The sequence below is a fragment of the Hermetia illucens genome, chromosome 2, assembly GCF_905115235.1.
Source record: "Hermetia illucens chromosome 2, iHerIll2.2.curated.20191125, whole genome shotgun sequence".
In the NCBI taxonomy this organism is placed as follows: Eukaryota; Metazoa; Arthropoda; class Insecta; order Diptera; family Stratiomyidae; genus Hermetia; species Hermetia illucens.
In genome coordinates, this window is record NC_051850.1 from 128,568,527 (window position 1) to 128,587,211 (window position 18,685).

Here is an 18,685-nt window from a genome sequence, read left to right on the forward strand (position 1 = left end):
GTGTGGTTCAGCGTTAGAGACGTTGGACCATCTCATTTCTGGCTGTACTCTGGCACCGGTGCAATACATCACCAGGCATAATGCTGTATGTAAGGTTATCCATCAAAACCTTGCATATAAGCATGGGCTGATCACGGGAACATGTTCGGTTTACCGATATGAGCCGGAAGCAGTACTTGATAGTTCTGCTTACAGCATGTATTGGGACCGGCAAGTTCTGACTGATCGCCATACAGCACACAACAAGCCTGACGTACTGTTAGTTGACAAGACGGGTCGCTCCGCGTATATTATTGATGTTGCTATCCACCATAATAGCAACATTGAACGAAAATACGTGGAGAAGAAGGTGAACTATGAGCCATTGGCTCGTGAAATCAAAGAAATTTGGCGTCTCGAGCGGGTGGTTGTAGTTCCCATAATATTGTCAGCTACAGGTATTGTACCTAAATCCCTCACGGCTTCCCTTGATGTCCTGGGACTTTCGGACAGTGTGGTTCAAGCCATGCAGAAGTACACCATTCTGCATACGTGCTCGATGTTGCGGGGAGTACTCGACGGATTCTCCCACTGACCTACCACCGGCCACCACCACCAGTGCCCCTTTAGTTCGTCCGAGCCTAAATGCTTGGCACTTAGTGCTAGTATTAGGTAAAATCCGGCATCTGCCGAGATTGTGATAACTCGGAAAATAATTCGAAATAATAGAATATCCGTAGTGATATTTAAAATGAGCAATGATTATAAAAAAGTATGAAAATTTAAGAACTACTTTCAATATTACTATACCCAAGAAAATTGATACCTAAACAAATTATAAATACAGGTTAGCATGAGTACCTAAAATTCTCTAGTATATTTTGGAGGTGATATCAGTGACATATTTGCTTGCCTATAAACGAAACGGAGTTTCCTAGCTATTTATTATCGTTTGTTTGTATTAAAGGGGCCACCTATTCAAGTGGTTCGAAATATTGGTCATTTTTGTGATTTTTTAAAGATGAGAATACATTGTATTAATTTTATTCCTGGATAGCATAAAAACAATCTTGAGTGTAAGAAGACTTATAATTTTCAAATTATTAAATTACTATTTTTTCAATTTTTTTTTATTTACAAAAAGCGGTTTTGACAAGAACGGTGGGTTGATGTCTTTTCGCAAAAAATCTAAACGCAGGAGATTTTTCTCCCACCGTATTGATTGAAATTCTATGGTGGAAAAAAATTATTCGGCCTGTTCGACTGTCTTCCATACGTGCGAAGAAAAATTGCGCGCATTCACTTTGATGTTAGTGCTGTGTATTTGTTGCAGTGCATTGAGATGAGGTGGTTGCCAGCGCATAGTTTTGAGCACAGCTGTTTATGGCTTACCAAATGGGGTGCGCAAAAACACAGGAAGATATCTAGGCGCCATCGACACACTGATATACCAATACATGAACCACATGGACCGCGAACCAGTTACCTATTTCGCCTCTACCCAACCGATGCGGATTGACATTCCGCGTTTCAAGATACTTGAGTCGCTCCTCCTATATTTAGTCTTTTTGTCCTTATAGAAATGACTCCTCTGAAACGAATGAAACAAATGGCTTCATGATTATCATGACAGTGGGTATGGTTCGACCCATAATTATGAATTTTCATTCAGAAATATCGTGGTAATTTGATGCCGAGTAAATCGATATTGCGAAAAATTTTAATTTTTTTTTAAGTTAGAACGATAGATAGATATGTGTAGAATATGTGATTAAAATGTGGTGATAACTAGCTAAGTAGTTCCTTCAAAAAGGACAACACAGTATAAAATAACAGATGTTATTTCGAGAAAAATGCATTTAAAATTTTCCACAATTCCCAAAAATGTCCTTCCTGTAAGTAATACTCTCTAAGACCACCACTTTGGATTATTTCTTCGCAGCTAATGTATCGTATCGTTTGTCAATTATTCTCCCCGTGGTGTCCATAAGTTTTTGATACTCTATGTTCTAAACTGATTTTTTAGGAGCTAGATCCCATTTATTCGTTTCAACAAGGTTGAATTAAGACTCACTGCTAGTAACTACCCATATTCCAGACCTCCTTGTACAGTCTTTGAACTGGAGTGGAGACATGCTTGATTTGGTTAGTGAGTGGCAATTAGATACATAGTGGTGACTAAATCATCATCCCTCTTCGGATAGATTTTTTTGACCGGCCAGGTTTTCTGTCAGAATTCTAAAAAAAATGCCTTTCAGATATATATTCGGATAGAAATTAGCGCTTTTGAACAATAGCGAACGTATTTTTTCTAAACTTCAAAAATTGTCCTTTTGAGTGATCCATGTTTTTTGCTTTTATGCACATTGTTTTCTCAGGAGCCATTTGGATTATGGCGATATAAATCATTTAGCAATGTCTATTAAATATTTCATCATTCTTACTTCCAACAGACAAGTAGAAATATAAAATTGTCAAATTATAGAGAAATGAAAATTCTTTCATTGTCAAACATTTTGGATTGCAATAAGGTTGTCAAAAAAAAGATTCGGTCAAAATTTAAAACGCAAGGTCCATAATATCCGCTTTCTCGGCTTTTGAAGAAAAGATACATAAAAGAGGTCAACTTCCCGTCAAAAAAACACCCAATTTTCAATTCCAATTTTTAGTGGTTTCGATACTTTGTATTAAACCGTCAGCTCTTTCGGCTTTTAGCGAGTGAGATATAGTTCGAACCCCGTGAAAGTCTTGATGGCTAGTGGAAACTTTCAAGGGCGTAGTCATTTCGAATCTTATTCTTAGTTTTAAATAAAGGAAACTAAAGGAGTTGTACTGTTTAAATTAAAGGAGTAGTTTACACGAGGGAAGTTCTTTTTAAGGAAGAGGGGACAAGATAATCATAGTTGCGGGGAGGCGACCAGATCACGGAACAATACTCAAGAATGCTCACACGACGAAGTTGGTAAGTGTTAACGAGGGTTGGAGAGAGTCAAAGTCAGAAGAGGTACGCAAGATGAAGCTAGACATTCTTGAATCGTGACTGGTAATATCCATGCAGTGCCTGTTGAAGTGGAAATTATCATTGAAAGTTACACCAAGGTTTTGGAGGTAATTCCGCTATAACGAAGAGTGGCTGCGAAAGGAGCACAAAATGCAATGGGCAGGGAATTGAGACAGAAGGATATCGCATCGTTTGGTGCCAACTTATTTAAAGAGCATTGGCTAACATTTAGTGCCTACTTACTCATAGAGTACCAATGGGCCAGAGTGTCTAAATTTGACTGAATGGACACAAAGTCTCCCGCTACAGTTTAAGTTCACCGGTGTAAAGCAAACAAGAAACTGCGAGAAGGCAGGTACGGTCATTGATGAAGAATAGAAATAGCCACTCACTGCTATTTTGATACTTATCCAATAATAATAATAATAAAAATCGTTGGCGCGACAATCGAATTGGATGCGAGCCTCGAAGCGTATTAGAGTACTTCATCTAAGACCGTAACCTTACACTACAGGACTATAGTACCCTATACCAGTACCCTATAACCGAGGCAACCAGACCGGAAGGCTGAAGTTCTACTAAGTCAACTAACGATCACCAAATCGGAGTATAGATTCAAATGCTCTCACAATGCGCTATTTAGATCTGAGTAAGTTTTCTCAACTGCATTTCCAGAACAAAAAGGTTGGTCCGAGATCATTTCGTTCAATTCTACCTTCTTAGAAAGCACCATACTACCATAAGTTGATTGAGCGTAACCATTTTATTCTGATGCCTCAAGATCATCTCCTGATCATGGCCATGGTTGCTCTGTGCTTGCTTTTATAATCGTCATGCTGCTGTAGATCTATCACTTGGACAACATTTAATGAGATGATAATGAATTTGACGTGTGTGTTTTGGATTTTTTGCCGAAAGCAAGTTCCTCCCTTTATCTATGTGCATATGGTTTAATAAAAGTAGCAAACATTTCTGAAATTGCTGACGTTGCGATGGCGGAAGTTGTTAAGTGTCAGCTTGTCGATATATTGTCCCGGGTCGAATACTGGTTCTGGTTATAAATATTTTTGTTTCTCTCTGCGTCTGTCCGACACTGCACGATTATCGCTTGCTCAGTGTCAATAACGACAATAATGAAACTAAAGCTGTCTCATTAAAAATAAAAAAAAACAGATAAATAATAAATGAAATGTAGTAAAAGAATTAAGAGGAGATTATATGAATGACTAATGCTCCACAAAGCAATGAACAAGATACTTTATATACAATAAATTGACAATTATGAAAAACGAAATAAAAGCTGGTTTGTAATTCAGTAAAGAATTGCATTACTGACTTGAAATCCATTTTAAGCTTCAGTTTCAATTTAATAACCCAGGTCCACCTGTCAAGCAGATTGTCCACAAAAATAAATTTTTAAGTTGGTCTTTCTTCCACTTATACAATATCGATATCAACATCGTAGACGTATGGGCTCGTGGGTTGCAGCGTCAAAACATTCTTGCCACTTTTCGACAAACAAAATATACAAAGGTTATTTGCATTCCTTGCTGTATATTTTGGAACGCAAAATACTAACAGAATGAAACTGAGGATGATTGACGCAAATCAGTGCTCAATTGTAATCAAGTTGAATTGGCTCACCGTCTAGAACACTTAAAAAAAAAATAATAAAAACACGAGCAGAGCCAGCGTGGCTCATTGGGGGATGCAGATAAATTACTTTATTTACCAACAATCTTGCCCTGTAATAAGCGTTTATATTTATTATTTCGAAATAACAAATTATGATAAGTATTATGTAAGTTGTGCCATTTTTTCAATATCGCTTTAATGTGGCGATATTGAATTCGTATATATAATTATCCGATGCGCAGTTCATTTTGTATTTATATTTCCTTATCGCAGTTGAACAGAAAGAAAAAACAAATTGAGAAAAATAGCAAAAATATGATTATTCATTCTCCATTCTGTATTCAAGGCGAACAAAGAAAAATGGATTGTACTCATTTCAATTCACTTGCTTGCTTGTTTTTATCTGTAGAACGTTCATGTTTTTCGCTTTTGCATTGTACTTTATTATTTAATTTTCTTTATTTTCCTTACAGCTCCGAGCCACCACAGTAGTCTGCTGTTGCGATCCAAAGTTTTGTACAATTTGAATCACTTCCAAAGCTCATTGGCGGATGCAGATAATGCACTCAAAAGTCGGCCCACGTCAGCCAAGGTCAGTGTCTAATCTATTTTTGTGAGACGAAAAATTTTACTTTTACTTTGCTTTGTGTTTGTTTTTGTTGTCGTTTCTGTTCTTGTTTATGTTTTGATAGAGGTAGATACGAAAAGATTATAAACAAATGTTGAATGTGATTGTTTACTTTTGCTATTTTGTTGATATTGATATTGGCGTGGTTGATAATATGTAGCTATTATTTTATTGCAATTATGCATTTTTGTATTTATATTAGAATAAGGAATGACGTAGAATGGATCAGAACAGTATTATAACCAGGAAAAATGGATAGTAAAAGGCCTTGGGAGGCGCCCAGTGTGGGGTGCCATGGTCGAGGCGATATTTTTGCCCCGGGTTTGAATCCCTGTTCATTATAGGTGTTGGTGTTCATCTTTGCGCTGCTTTGTCGTTGAAGGCATATCAAGTACACAATACTAAGTGTGATAACAGTGAAATTGGAATAAAAGCTAATTGAAAATTATATCGAATATAAAAATAATAATTCGAACTAAGCCACCACGAACTAGTGGCCAAAAGTTCAGTTGAAACTTGTCGTACTTAATTTTTAGGGTTTCAACGAGTGTAAACCTTTTCTGGAGCAAAAATTCCAGAAGATAGATATAGGTAAAGGGAAAATCCTTTCTCTTTTCACCCACCCTTCCTTGTGAATTTGCATATTATACACATTACTGGTCTTGATAATACTCGCTATCCATACTTACATATTTTGCGGGCATTTATTCCATACAAGTCGGAATTGGAATCCATTCGCGATAAGTTTCCCGATAGGGTGGAGCTTTAAATATGTTAGTTTTAAAATGAAGCTTTATCGTCATTTATAACTTTGAGTTTGTTCCTTGACTAAACAGAGCCTGCAGTCTGAAGACTCAACAATGGATGACTTTAGGCAGAACCTGTTTTTGGGCAGAATAACACTGTGAAAGGACGACGCAAAAGCTGTATAAAAAGATCTTATATGGAACACAGACATGGACTTAAACATGTGTGCACTTTTACCATTGAGTATGCCACCAATTATTTTTTTTTTAAAAAAAGGCCTGATTTTTCCTTCAAATGAAGGACAATTATTTTCTGACACGCCGTGATTGCCTACGGAATCGTAATTGGTTCATGAATTTGGTCAACCATAATTTCATCTAGAACATCGCCCTCCAACTCAAAACTTTCCAAGTTGTCTTTTTTCTAGAAGCTTATTTCATTTTCTTGTGGTAAATTGTGTTCTATCACACCATATTTGGTAACCATTTCACTTTGAAAGTACACTTACTACTAAAAATTGGGAACAAATAATAACGAATCTAAACTAGGCTGAATGTAAACTTACGAAATGCGGAGTTTAGAAACCTTCGGATTAATTCTGATATCATAAGAGTCAATCAACAATAAAATATACTACACATATTTGATTTTACACAGGGAGGTGGTATAGTTACCCCCGCTCTCTACATTGTAAACCTCGTTCGTGACGTTTTCTCCTCTAATACAGCACGTATCTATAAATAAATACACGGAGCCTGAAGTCAATATTTGCATGGTTTTCTACTGAGCTAATAAAAATGATAACCTTGGTTGACCATGACTTGTATATTTTGTAAGTAAGGCACCCCACTTCATAATGCAAGGTTTCATCAAAGCGCTTATTCATTGCTAATCTTGCGGGAAGAGGTGGTTCAAGTCATGGGAATGTATTGATTGGTCCCGAGGTCTTTTGTTGAAAACTAAATAGAAGTAGAAATTCCCCTAGACAAGCGCAAATATATAGATATTTTAACAACTTTAATTTATCTTCTGCGACGTACCCTTTATTTAATTCCTTTAACTCAATCCCGGCGCGCTATATTTAGAAATAACAAACTAAAGGACATTAGATAGTTCTACATTTTAGAGTACATTGCAGGGCATTCGTGTATCTCAAAAATCCTTTTTGGGTTCGATTTCTTTCTTTCCGTCACCGTGACCAAATTTTGTCCATTTCCGTTATTTGATATTTTATTTTTGGTATTTTCGCAATTGAAATATTTTGTTTTCCCTCAGAATAAAGGAATTTTTGTAAGTAAATACCGTCTGGACCCAAAACAAATAATGCCCTTGGGATATCATTCATATAATGGTCCCTGGATAATGTCAAATGCATGAAAATGTCGCAAATTTTGGATGGTACTGTCAGAAATGTTAACGGTACTTTACGCAGCCACTAAAGCGAGCAGTTTAAGCCATGGAAGTAACATTTAACAGTGGTCAACCATATAACATTCCGCGAAGTTCCGTCTCTCATGGATGACGTTGCTACTCTCCATTACACGCGAATGTGGGTTGCTTCTCTGGACAAAAATAAAATAACTTAACTCATACTTAAATCCCAGGATCCATGAGCGGGTATTTGTTTCTTTCCCATCATCGCAAAGCCTGTTTGACAGAAAGCAGATTTGGTTGATCTACGGATCCGCCAGCATTGACCACATTGACACGTTCCTACGAATTCTCCACTTCACCTATTTTCATTGTTTTTTAAAACGCTTCTAACAGTGGCTCTAGAGAGTGTTCTAGAAATACTCTACATAGGAGGAGCATTCCAGAGAAACTAATGAATACTACCAAATTGACATATGATGAACAAGATTTCACATATTGCAGCAACGTCAAATCCACTAGCGTTGTACTGTCGTTATCCTTGTTATCGGTGATGTTGAAGTTATGATAATAAGGTCATCGGGAGAAATTATCTATTTATCACTTAAAAAATATTGATATACTAAATGATGGACACTCCAAATGTTTTATATATTTTTTATGGTAACTCAGCACAATATTTATTTATGGCCAAACACCAGGACCGAAATTTTTCTTTTCCATTGCGTCCAATGCCATCGCTCTGGGGTAATTCCAGTCAAATGCCGGATCCCCCTTGTTAAGTTCTAAGGATATTCTATTTCCTCATGGATGCTCCGACAATATATGTGGTAAATAACCAGAACTGAATTTAAAACTAGACTATTCCTATCCAGACACTAGAGCTTCTGGTGGGCTGAGGCCAGTGGCGAGTGGGTTTTCGCAATACAATGCGGATTGTACAATCTAAGCGTAATCTTACAGTGTCTCTAGCAATTAAATTATTTGAAATAATTAGACTGGCTTTTTCCATTGTCCTATGAAGTACGAATGATTAAACAGATTGTTGGGTAAATTGCAATAGTTGCGGAGAGCAACCTCGAATAGAGATTCCAACACTATGTTTGGTACTCCATCTCCGTCTGAATATGGAAAGAAGTTTTCCATATGAGACGAACTATTCAAGCAGTGAATCCATCGTCATGAGATCAGTCTACATTGCAGGACTGAAAATGGGTAACCTGGGTTCCATTCAGATTATTTTTGAAATTGCTAAAATCTGGTTGCATGATTCCTGAAAGTCCTTATGGGATGATGAATCGATTTAAAATGCTTCACTGTCAGCTCAAGCTTTAGAGCGTTATCCAACCCAGTACACTTCCCTTGTGCTTCGCAAACTACGTTGTTGTTATTTGTACCTAAGTCAATTATATTATCATCGACATATTTTACACAAGGCTGTTGTAGAATGCGTGGAAGGGTTCAATAGATGATGTTACCTTCCTCAAACACCTCAAACATCGTTATGGAATCTGCTTACTGTATTATGGAGCTTACCCAAATGGTATGGATGTGAAAGAACGGTAAGCAGAGCTGGACTGAAGACAAATACCAACAAAACCGAGATTCTCATCCTGATGGGTCACCACACCCTTCTTATTCACATTAAAAGACAAAATATCGAGGGTGGTCAAAGGGTAGTATAGGTCCCGGGGCGAAACGTGGATTGGTACCCACGATGGAGCATAAAACCTGGGAAATGCCTGCTGAACCAACAACAACAGCTCTACTACCAAACCCTATCTCCACCTCCACGTGGTGACCGCTGGGAGCTCTTTCTTGACGAAAAGCTGCAGACGGAGAAGGATGAAGGCGAGTCTCCCGCGCCTAAAAACGGGACAAATTGTACCAACTGGTCCTCCAGGTTGGGGGTTGGGTAGGGCTGACAACCCTACACGGAAAACAACCGTTACGAAGCCACAACAGGAGCCTCGGATAGGACGGATATTAAAACGACGGACCCGGCAACGACAAAGGAACAACGATTTGCGCATTTTCTCATGGAACGTGCGCTCCCTGTACAGAGATGAAGCTGATAAGCAGCTAGCCGATACCCTGTCCCAATATAGGGCTGATGTAACTGCGTTGCAAGAGATGCGATGGACAGGGACCGGTTTCCTGGAGAAGAGCCACTACACCATATATTATAGCGGCCATCCAGTAAACCATGTGCTCGGAGTAGGTTTCTTAGTCAGCCAAAAAATGAAACCTGCTGTTATCGGCTTTGAAAGTATAAGCAAACGGCTATGCACTCTGCGCTTGCGAGGCAAGTTTAGAAATATAAGCCTCATAAACGTTCACGCCCCTACAGAGGAGACTGCAGAGTCGGAGAAGGATACCTTCTACGAGGCAGTAGAAAGAACCCTCGAAGCCTGTCCCAGATATGATATCAAAATCATACTTGGGGATTTTAACAGCCAAGTAGGGAAGGAGCCCGTATTCAGGCGATACGTTGGCTCCCATAGCTTACACGAAAAAACAAATGATAACGGACTGCGGACTATTCAATTAGCAGGGTCACACGAAATGGTTGTTGGAAGTACCTGGTTTGCGCGGAAAGCGGTCCACAAACATACGTGGGCCTCTCCAGACGGGACCACTTTCAACCAAATTGACCACGTGTTGATCGAACGCCGCCACCTCTCAGCCTTGATGAATGTCAGAACATATAGGGGGCCAATATAGACTCGGATCACTATCTCGTTGGCATGGTGCTCCGAGCTCGAATAACAATACCACCTAGAATCCCCTCTGACAATCAGGTGAGAGTGAACACTGAAGCCATCCACAACACAACCCTCCGCGACACCTATAAGAGGGAAATGGATGCCGCAATAACCGCAGTCAATAGAGGACCTGGAGATGAAGCATCAACTAATGATCTTCACAACCACCTGAAGAACGTTATCATGGATACGGCCACAAATATACTTGGCCCCAGCCGCAAAAGGAGTCGGAACGGCTGGTTTGACGATGAATGTAAGCTAGCAACGGAACGGAAGAATGCCGCATACCGAGTAATGTTGCATTCTCAAAGAACGCGGGCACGCGCAGAGACTTATCACGAACTCCGTCGAGCGGAGAAGCGTCTTCACAGACGGAAAAAGGAAGCCTGGGAGAACCAACAAGTCTGTGAACTAGAAAAGTACAGGGAGCAACCGCACCAGGCGCGGAAGTTTTACCAACAAGTCAGCAGGATGAAGCCTTATACACCTCGATGCTCATCCTGCCGAGACAAAGAGGGAAATCTGATTTCCGACAGAATGGGCATATTAGAGCGATGGGTTGAGTACTTTGATGAGCTACTGAACAACCAGAACATCGGCGAGTTGGAGGTCCCGCCAACCGAAGACGACGGACAAATACTGCCACCACCAAGTTTAGGAGAAACAGTCCGTGCAATTCATCGGCTAAAAAATCATAAGTCGCCAGGAGCCGATGGAATTACAGCCGAATTGGTTAAATATGGAGGCGACCAGTTACACCAAGTGGTTCATCAACTTGTGCTCAAGGTATGGGACAGCGAATCAATGCCTGACGATTGGCAGCGAGGCATAATCTGTCTCATACATAAAAAGGGAGATATCACACAGTGCAGCAATTATAGAGGTATCACGTTGCTGAGTACCATCTATAAGATATTCTCCACTATCTTGCTAGGCCGGATAGCCCCATACGCCCAGAACATCATTGGCCCATACCAAAGAGGCTTCACTCCAGGCAAATCAGCAACAGATCAGATTTTCTCTCTGCGGCAGGCGATGGAAAAACTGTTGGAATATGGACAACAGTTGCACCATCTGTTCATCGACTTTAAAGCCGCCTATGATAGCATAGCCAGGGTAAAACTGTACACGGCCATGAGGGAATTCGGTATCCCGACGAAATTAATAAGACTGACTAGGCTGACCCTGACCAATGTGCGAGGCCAGATAAAAGCAGCAGGATCACTCTCAAGACCATTCGACATCAACAACGGTCTACGACAAGGGGATGCGCTATCATGCGTCCTCTTTAACCTGGCCCTCGAGAAGGTGATCCGTGATGCTGAGGTGAATGCAAGAGGTACGATCCTCTTCAAGTCCACCCAACTACTGGCCTATGCTGACGATATCGACATCATGGGAAGAACCACCCGAGACATTCAAACTGCCTTCATCCAGATCGAGCAGGCGGCGCGAGATCTTGGGCTGCACATCAATGAAGGCAAGACAAAATACATGGTGGCAACGTCAGCACCGAAGACGAATCAACCAACAACATCAAACCGCACTGGTCAAACACAAACACGAACAAGAATAAGGATAGGGGAATACAACTTTGAGACCGTTGACAATTTCTCCTATCTAGGGTCGAAAATCACAACCGATAACAACTACGATGATGAAATCCGCGCACGGTTGTTGTCAGCCAACAGAGCCTACTTCAGCTTACAAAGACTGTTCCGCTCGAAACGTCTCACCATAGGGTCAAAGCTCTTACTGTACAAGACTATGATCTTGCCAGTCCTCATGTATTCCTCGGAAACTTGGGTTCTTAGCAAGAAAAATTGCGAACTCTTGGCCGCGTTCGAGAGAAGAATCCTCCGAAGAATTTTTGGCCCCCTACATGAGGATGGACGATTCCGTAGCCTACACAATGACGAAATCTATGAGCGATACCATGACCGTCCGGTTGTGGATAAAATCCGGCTCAATAGGTTACGGTGGGCGGGTCACTTAATCCGTATGGATGAAGATGATCCCACCCGGAAAGTCTATAAGGGCAATATCTATGGTAGGAAAAGAAGACGAGGCAGACCCTGCCTAAGATGGAGCGATGGCGTGGGCCAGGACGCCAGACAGCTTTTAGGGATATCGAATTGGTGGACCTCGGCGCAAAACCGGGATGTCTGGAGTTCCTTATTAAGGCAGGCCTAGACCGGATACCGGTTGTTGCGCCGTTGATGATGATGACTGTCAGCTCAAGCTTTAGAGCGTTATCCAACCCAGTACACTTCCCTTGTGCTTCGCAAACTACGTTGTTGTTATTTGTACCTAAGTCAATTATATTATCATCGACATATTTTACACAAGGCTGTTGTAGAATGCGTGGAAGGGTTCAATAGATGATGTTACCTTCCTCAAACACCTCAAACATCGTTCTGGAATCTGCTTACTGTATTATGGAGCTTACCCAAATGGTATGGATGTGAAAGAACGGTAAGCAGAGCTGGACTGAAGACAAACACCAACAAAACCGAGATTCTCATCCTGATGGGTCACCACACCCTTCTTATTCACATTAAAAGACAAAATATCGAGTGTATTGGACAATTTCTATATTCCGGTGGTGTTCTTCCATTTTTACTTTCCACGAAAACATGGAAAGATTGGAATTATACCTCCGCTTGGTTTCTGTGATGAGTTTAAACTCGCTTCCTAGGCTTGAGCATTCATGGAGGGAACAGAAATTGCTCATATTTTGGAACAGAGGCTTATAGCACATTACGCCAAATGCCTTTCTTAAGCAATTTTATAGGAGAAAAGTAATGTTTTTTGTTTTAAAATCTTTTTCGGCGTACATGTTTTGAAATATGCAAATATCGACATATGGTTTCTAAAAATAATTATTACATAAGTAAAAACTATTTTCTAAAAATTATGAATGTTTTATAATTTTTCTAATGACTTGTCAATTTATGTAGCTGTAGCTAATTTCTAAAAATCGTATTCATTGCATTATTCTTCAAATGAAAATAATGATAAAAATAGCTTCCATGATGTATTGCTTCCGCTTGCTAGGAACAACCCTCCAAGACGGTAGTGTTGATCTACCATTTTTCATAATTATTTAATAAATGAGAGAAATGCTAATTCATCAATGTATTAGAATTATGGGAAATACACAAGGAAAAGCAAATAATTTTGCTGAAAGTAAAGTGGTGTTATGTTAAATTATAAGTTCTTCTTTCCTCTGATGCTTGTTCTAGCAATTAATGGCTTTGCTTGATTTGTAATTTTAAAAATTACACCAGTGGAAAGCAGCCAGCCCTTCTATTTAACCCCATCTTTTAATTCCATTTAATCCATATATACGTTTCATGATAAGTACAGCCAATTTAGTATTTGATAGTGAGTTGACTTGCAATCAAATAAATTCCGTGCAGTTGACAAACACACCGACAAGCAGCAGCAGTTAGAACGAAATCGATTCCTGTATGGTCCGGTTTTTCGAATTCTTCCAAAATAAAAATTGCAGATTGCAGATTTCCAGAAGAATTAAAAAATAATCGTAGAAATTCAGCCCAGTGTCCAGTGTCTGATATATAATAAATAATGAAATTTGTTATCAATTGTTGATACTTTATTTTCAAATTCAAGAAAAAATACCTGAAGTATATTACTTTTCAATTTTAAATGTATTTACCACTTTGTCATTAATTTCTTGAAATTCTTCTGACTTCTCCTATCGTCTGATTATATAATTCCAACGTTGTGTACAATATGTATATACATTTTATACACATTTGCTTTGATAAACGTCAACAACTAAAAAAGCTCATTGCGGTCATCGCTTGTTTCGCTTTGTAAAAATTGCGTCGTGCCGTTTCGCGTACATCGACCTCCCTTCTATGATTTGCAACTTTATTTTTGCTTATCACATATGGTACTGAGTTCAACGATGTGATTAGAAGCATTTGCTGGTGGTATTATTGTGGCATAAAAAACAGAAACGCTCAGAAGAGATAGTTATTTTTATACTTAGTTCTCGATTTTTATTTGTCTTGAAACGTGTCTTCTTCGTTATGGCTGAATATATTCTGAGTATGACATGCATTCATTTATAGAGTCAAGAGTTCAACGGAACGATATGACATGTGATTAATTATAATACCATGTGTAATAATATAAATATATATATACACGCGTCTGTAGAGTAGATTGATCAATCTATGGCACACACGTATGCCCTGGAAAATGGCAGCAGCGCTCCCATTCGTCCACCCCTTATGCAATCAAACGCTGAACCGTGTTTTCAAGAGTTCAGAAAGAGTTTTAGTTAGCCATTTTTCATTGAAATAATAAAATGAATCAGAATCTGTTTACTGAAACCGACCGCAATGCATGAATTAAAAATACATTCTTAGTCAGATATACCATTTCATACTTTCTCATGTGCATCCTATAGTAGAATAAAAGCCAATGATTCCACAGAGAGACGTACGCCAAGTTGCTGAAAGGTGTTTGCGTTCATGACTCATTGGTTTTCTGATCTGTTCTTTTTCCATTTTTATGGAATTATTCATTCAGCATAGGAAAATCCGAGTCAGAGGAATCCGGGGCTGTGAAAGCAAAAGAAATTTCTCCTATCACATAAAAGAATGTAAAAATGAAATTACACCAAGAGTGTGGATATTTAGGTTATTATTAAAATGATGTAGGGGGATGTTGACATGTTTTGTCTAGGAGCTTGTCTCTTACTTGTGTTTCAGATAGAGGTCACGTAACTGCTGTCAAACATTCTTCGAAAATCAGACCATACCTTTTGAATCACCAAACTCTTAAAAAGAAAATGAATTCCCTAATAAAAAATCACAACTTATTAACGGTGTCAAAACTAAGCCAGGCACTAGCACAAAGTTTTACAATAAATATTCAGAAAGAAGTATGAAAAGTGTAATTTATGCACTTAGGCAGAAGCACGTAAAAATACACCCAGTACAAAAATGAGAGATATAAAATCCCTTTTTGCGTTTGATAATCCTTGTACGTACTTGTTCTGCATGGGAGTATTATAAGTACATATATAAGAAATTAATACGATGTTAGCTATCTTTGTATAATCCTTCTTTGCTCTTTTTGTTCTAAGAGGTTAATGCGAATCTCTGTGATCCAATCCCAAGATGGTTATTTGGTTTCTTCCTTGATTTCGTTGGCTATAGAAATTTGATGTTCGACATCGGCGGCCGCGTATGTTTCAACTTGGGCAACAATCCCTGCAATCTCCAGAATTGAAATTCAAAGTCGTGACTATCCTCTGCTACTTCCAATATGATGGGTATTCATAACATATAACTATGTGAAAATTGTATTGAAAGAGGAAATTCCTATTTCACTGAGTCGCTTTATATTGGTTCGCATAACGGCTCCTTCGATCCATGCCGGATTGGAAATTCCTCCTACTCACGTGGTAATGAATAATTGGAAAATAATTTTTTCATTGAGAGGATGTATTTTTTTAATGAGGGGATGTATTTGATCCGTATGGTACCACTGACAATCCCAGTAGATTATTTTTAAAGTTTCGTGTAAAATAACATTTTATTAAAATCGATTCAATATCTGTCTGCCCCCTTACCAATTTGTCTATATGCCTGTCAGTCTGTTTGCGTGTTAATTCTCCGCAATTCATTGCAAACCGGCTGAATCTATTAGCACGATTGATTTGATTAAGTTTTATGGATATGAATGAAATATGGAATTCTACTTATGCAGCGAACGCAATGACGATGTAGTGAACTTAGGAGGCGAAGGGATGCAAAATGGTGATTTACATTTTCATTACATAAAATGGCACAATAACACTAAAGAGGAAAGTTGAATAAGTGACATATTGAAAGGTAGCTCGTAATTGCATTTCTGGCTACGTGCATATCGAAAACCTACGTGACCAACGTTTCTCATATACATAAATAACAATTCGAAAAAACATTCAGATCTGAGAACCCAAGCATTTCCGTCTTTCAATGAAATCTATGTATAGAGGCAAATACATATCAACAATAGAAGCGCTAGCTCAAATTGTAAAGGATTACCCAAAAGATTAAAATAGTTGAACTAGGTGCGCTTATAGTACATGGAAGTCGCTATTAAACAGCAGCTATTCCATTTCATTTTAAACTCGGTGCGATATTAGTAAACATATCTAGCATCAATTCAGCATATCAAGGAAGCAATGGGGTTGGGGAACTCGTTGTTTTCGAAATTACTACAGGAGAAGTCCTGTAATGATAGAAAAGTTACAACTAGAGAAGCTCGCCAAATACCAGAGGATTGTCGAGGAAGACTACAACAAATACCTGCAGATTCAGCAGAAAGCATTCGAAAATAACGGATCTCAGAATGAGGTTGAATAGGAAACTAAGAAGATCAAAGTTTGGAAGGGCTTGGTCAACGTGGCCGGGAGTCACTTAAAGGTCCGCGAAAAATTGGCACCGCAAGTATGGAAAGTGGAGGCCGATCGGACACGGCCAGCGAACACGCCTTGAACGGCAAATGAGAACTGAGGGATATGTCTCTGCTTTGTTTCCAGGTGGCCCGTAGGCATGCGAGCACCAGTTCTCCAGGGACTTTGTCAGTTCATGCACAGGTTGGAAAATCGCGAAACTCAAGATTACCCCGCAAGGTGAGATTTCCAGGAGATCGGTTGTTCGCACTTTCATAAATGCAATGGCTTCGTAAATAGGAACTGGCTGAATACTGTTCCCATTGTCCTTCCCACAACGGTCACAGTCGAGTTTGTGACACCAAAGTGGTGCACTACCTTTCTAATTGGACCCCGGAAGGAAGCCAATTATTAACTGAAATAATAATTTGCAGCCTTAGCATAATCTCTGCTGGTTTTAATAGATTTTAGAGTCACTAAAAACAGTAACAACTGTTAAAGTTCAGAGTGGACAAAGGGGAGAGCTATCTTAAAAACCACCACCACCACCACCCGGTGCCTGTTTTAGTAAAGAGTACCGTCGAGACAGGGCTTCAACGCATCTATGTATGCCAGGTTGGCAAAAAGAGACGGTCGTTTTTGACATTTCAGTCCCTTCATGACATAGCTTGATTATTTTGCGTGTCATATGCGTGGTGCGATAGAGCTGCATCAGAATTTTGCAACAAACAAAGGAAAGTCGGCATTAGGACAATAGGGAACTAAAAAGAAAACGACCCAATCGGGCGCGCGGAATCTGAAAATAGATTCAGATCCACAAAATATCAATCCCTGATCGACGTCTCTCTCGACACAGATCATAATGAGGCATAGAAGTATTAATGTTATTTAGCACGTTTTCAATTTCTTTTTCATCCATTTAAAACCTCTCTGTTTTTTACTAGTTATTTCGATTCGAGGTTAAACAATGATTGAGGTTGCAATCCGTCGTTCATTTTCCCTCGTGATCGGGGCATTGGGTCAGCATGCAAACTCTTGTCGATAGGACGCTTCAGTAGAAGTGCGCTTAGGGACTGGTAGCACTACATGGCCAATTCACCTCCTGCTCACATTATACTGTAATGGCTTATCAACCCCCTTTTGATAAATCTCCCGAATGAATTTATGTTTCGGAGAATCTTACGTCCGCTTCAAGATTAAGGGATATTACCACAAAAGACACATACGATGTGCTAAAATAAGTTCACGGAGTCATCGCAAAAATAAGGAGAAAATTAGAGTTAGAGAAATACTACTCTAGAATATTCCTGGACGTAGCTCAAACCAGTTAAAAGTTTTCTCCTATGTCTTTCCTCACCGTCTTAGAGCTATTTTTTAACAGAAAGTTTGCTCTGAATCGAGAGAATTTCATTGCAGACAAACATGATACTCTTGCTATTGAACCTGAAGGAAATGTCCTAGGTTTAATATGTTCCTTAAGATATGCAAACTAGTGACGGAATAATGACGGCAACGAAAATAGGTCGACGACTACCGCGTGCAATCTGATCGGACAATGACAGCTTGAGTGAAATTATTAAACTAAATATTGATAGAATAAGAAATGGGGCAAGGTTGCCTTTTTTGTTCATTTTGGGACCTTTTGTCATCATTAACTCCATGTTTGATCGTCATGTAACAAAAACTGAAAACATAGTAGAAGGGCGATTGATTTAATAGATTTAGCAATCTTTTATCTCAAAACAAAAATGCCCTTGTTGTCGTTCTGCTCATTGGGAATCATGTTCAGAATTTTCAGAACAAATGAAATATGTACATAAAAATTTGACGATATGAAAGTGTCATCTAAAACAATATGAAAAAGAACTTAAAACAACATTGTTTATTTGTTGTTGTTTATCTATCTCTTTACGGTTTCTACTACTGCCTCTCTTCTAAACTTGCTAGTTTTCTTATCAAAAACCATCTTCCCGGACATTGTTATGAATTGCATAATCGCATTCTCCTTCTATCTTACGCTAGATATTTAGTTTCTCTCATTTGGTTATTTGATCAAGGATCAGTCTATCGTTTCCTGGAAAATTCCGCTAATGATGGTTGTCTCCTGATTGCTTTCACGCCTTTTCAATGGAATAATT

At 39.0% G+C, this 18,685-nt stretch overlaps 1 protein-coding gene across 1 annotated transcript in view; it reads left to right on the plus strand.

Annotated features, from left to right (window-relative positions):
- The window catches only part of LOC119647821 (LON peptidase N-terminal domain and RING finger protein 2), a 144,331-nt gene that overhangs the window by 81,780 nt on the left and 43,866 nt on the right, over window positions 1-18,685 (plus strand). Inside the window, exon 2 of the mRNA XM_038049051.1 lies at window positions 5,089-5,207. Within this exon, the coding sequence (XP_037904979.1) occupies window positions 5,089-5,207 (119 nt within the window). The remainder of the gene's footprint in view (window positions 1-5,088; window positions 5,208-18,685) is intronic.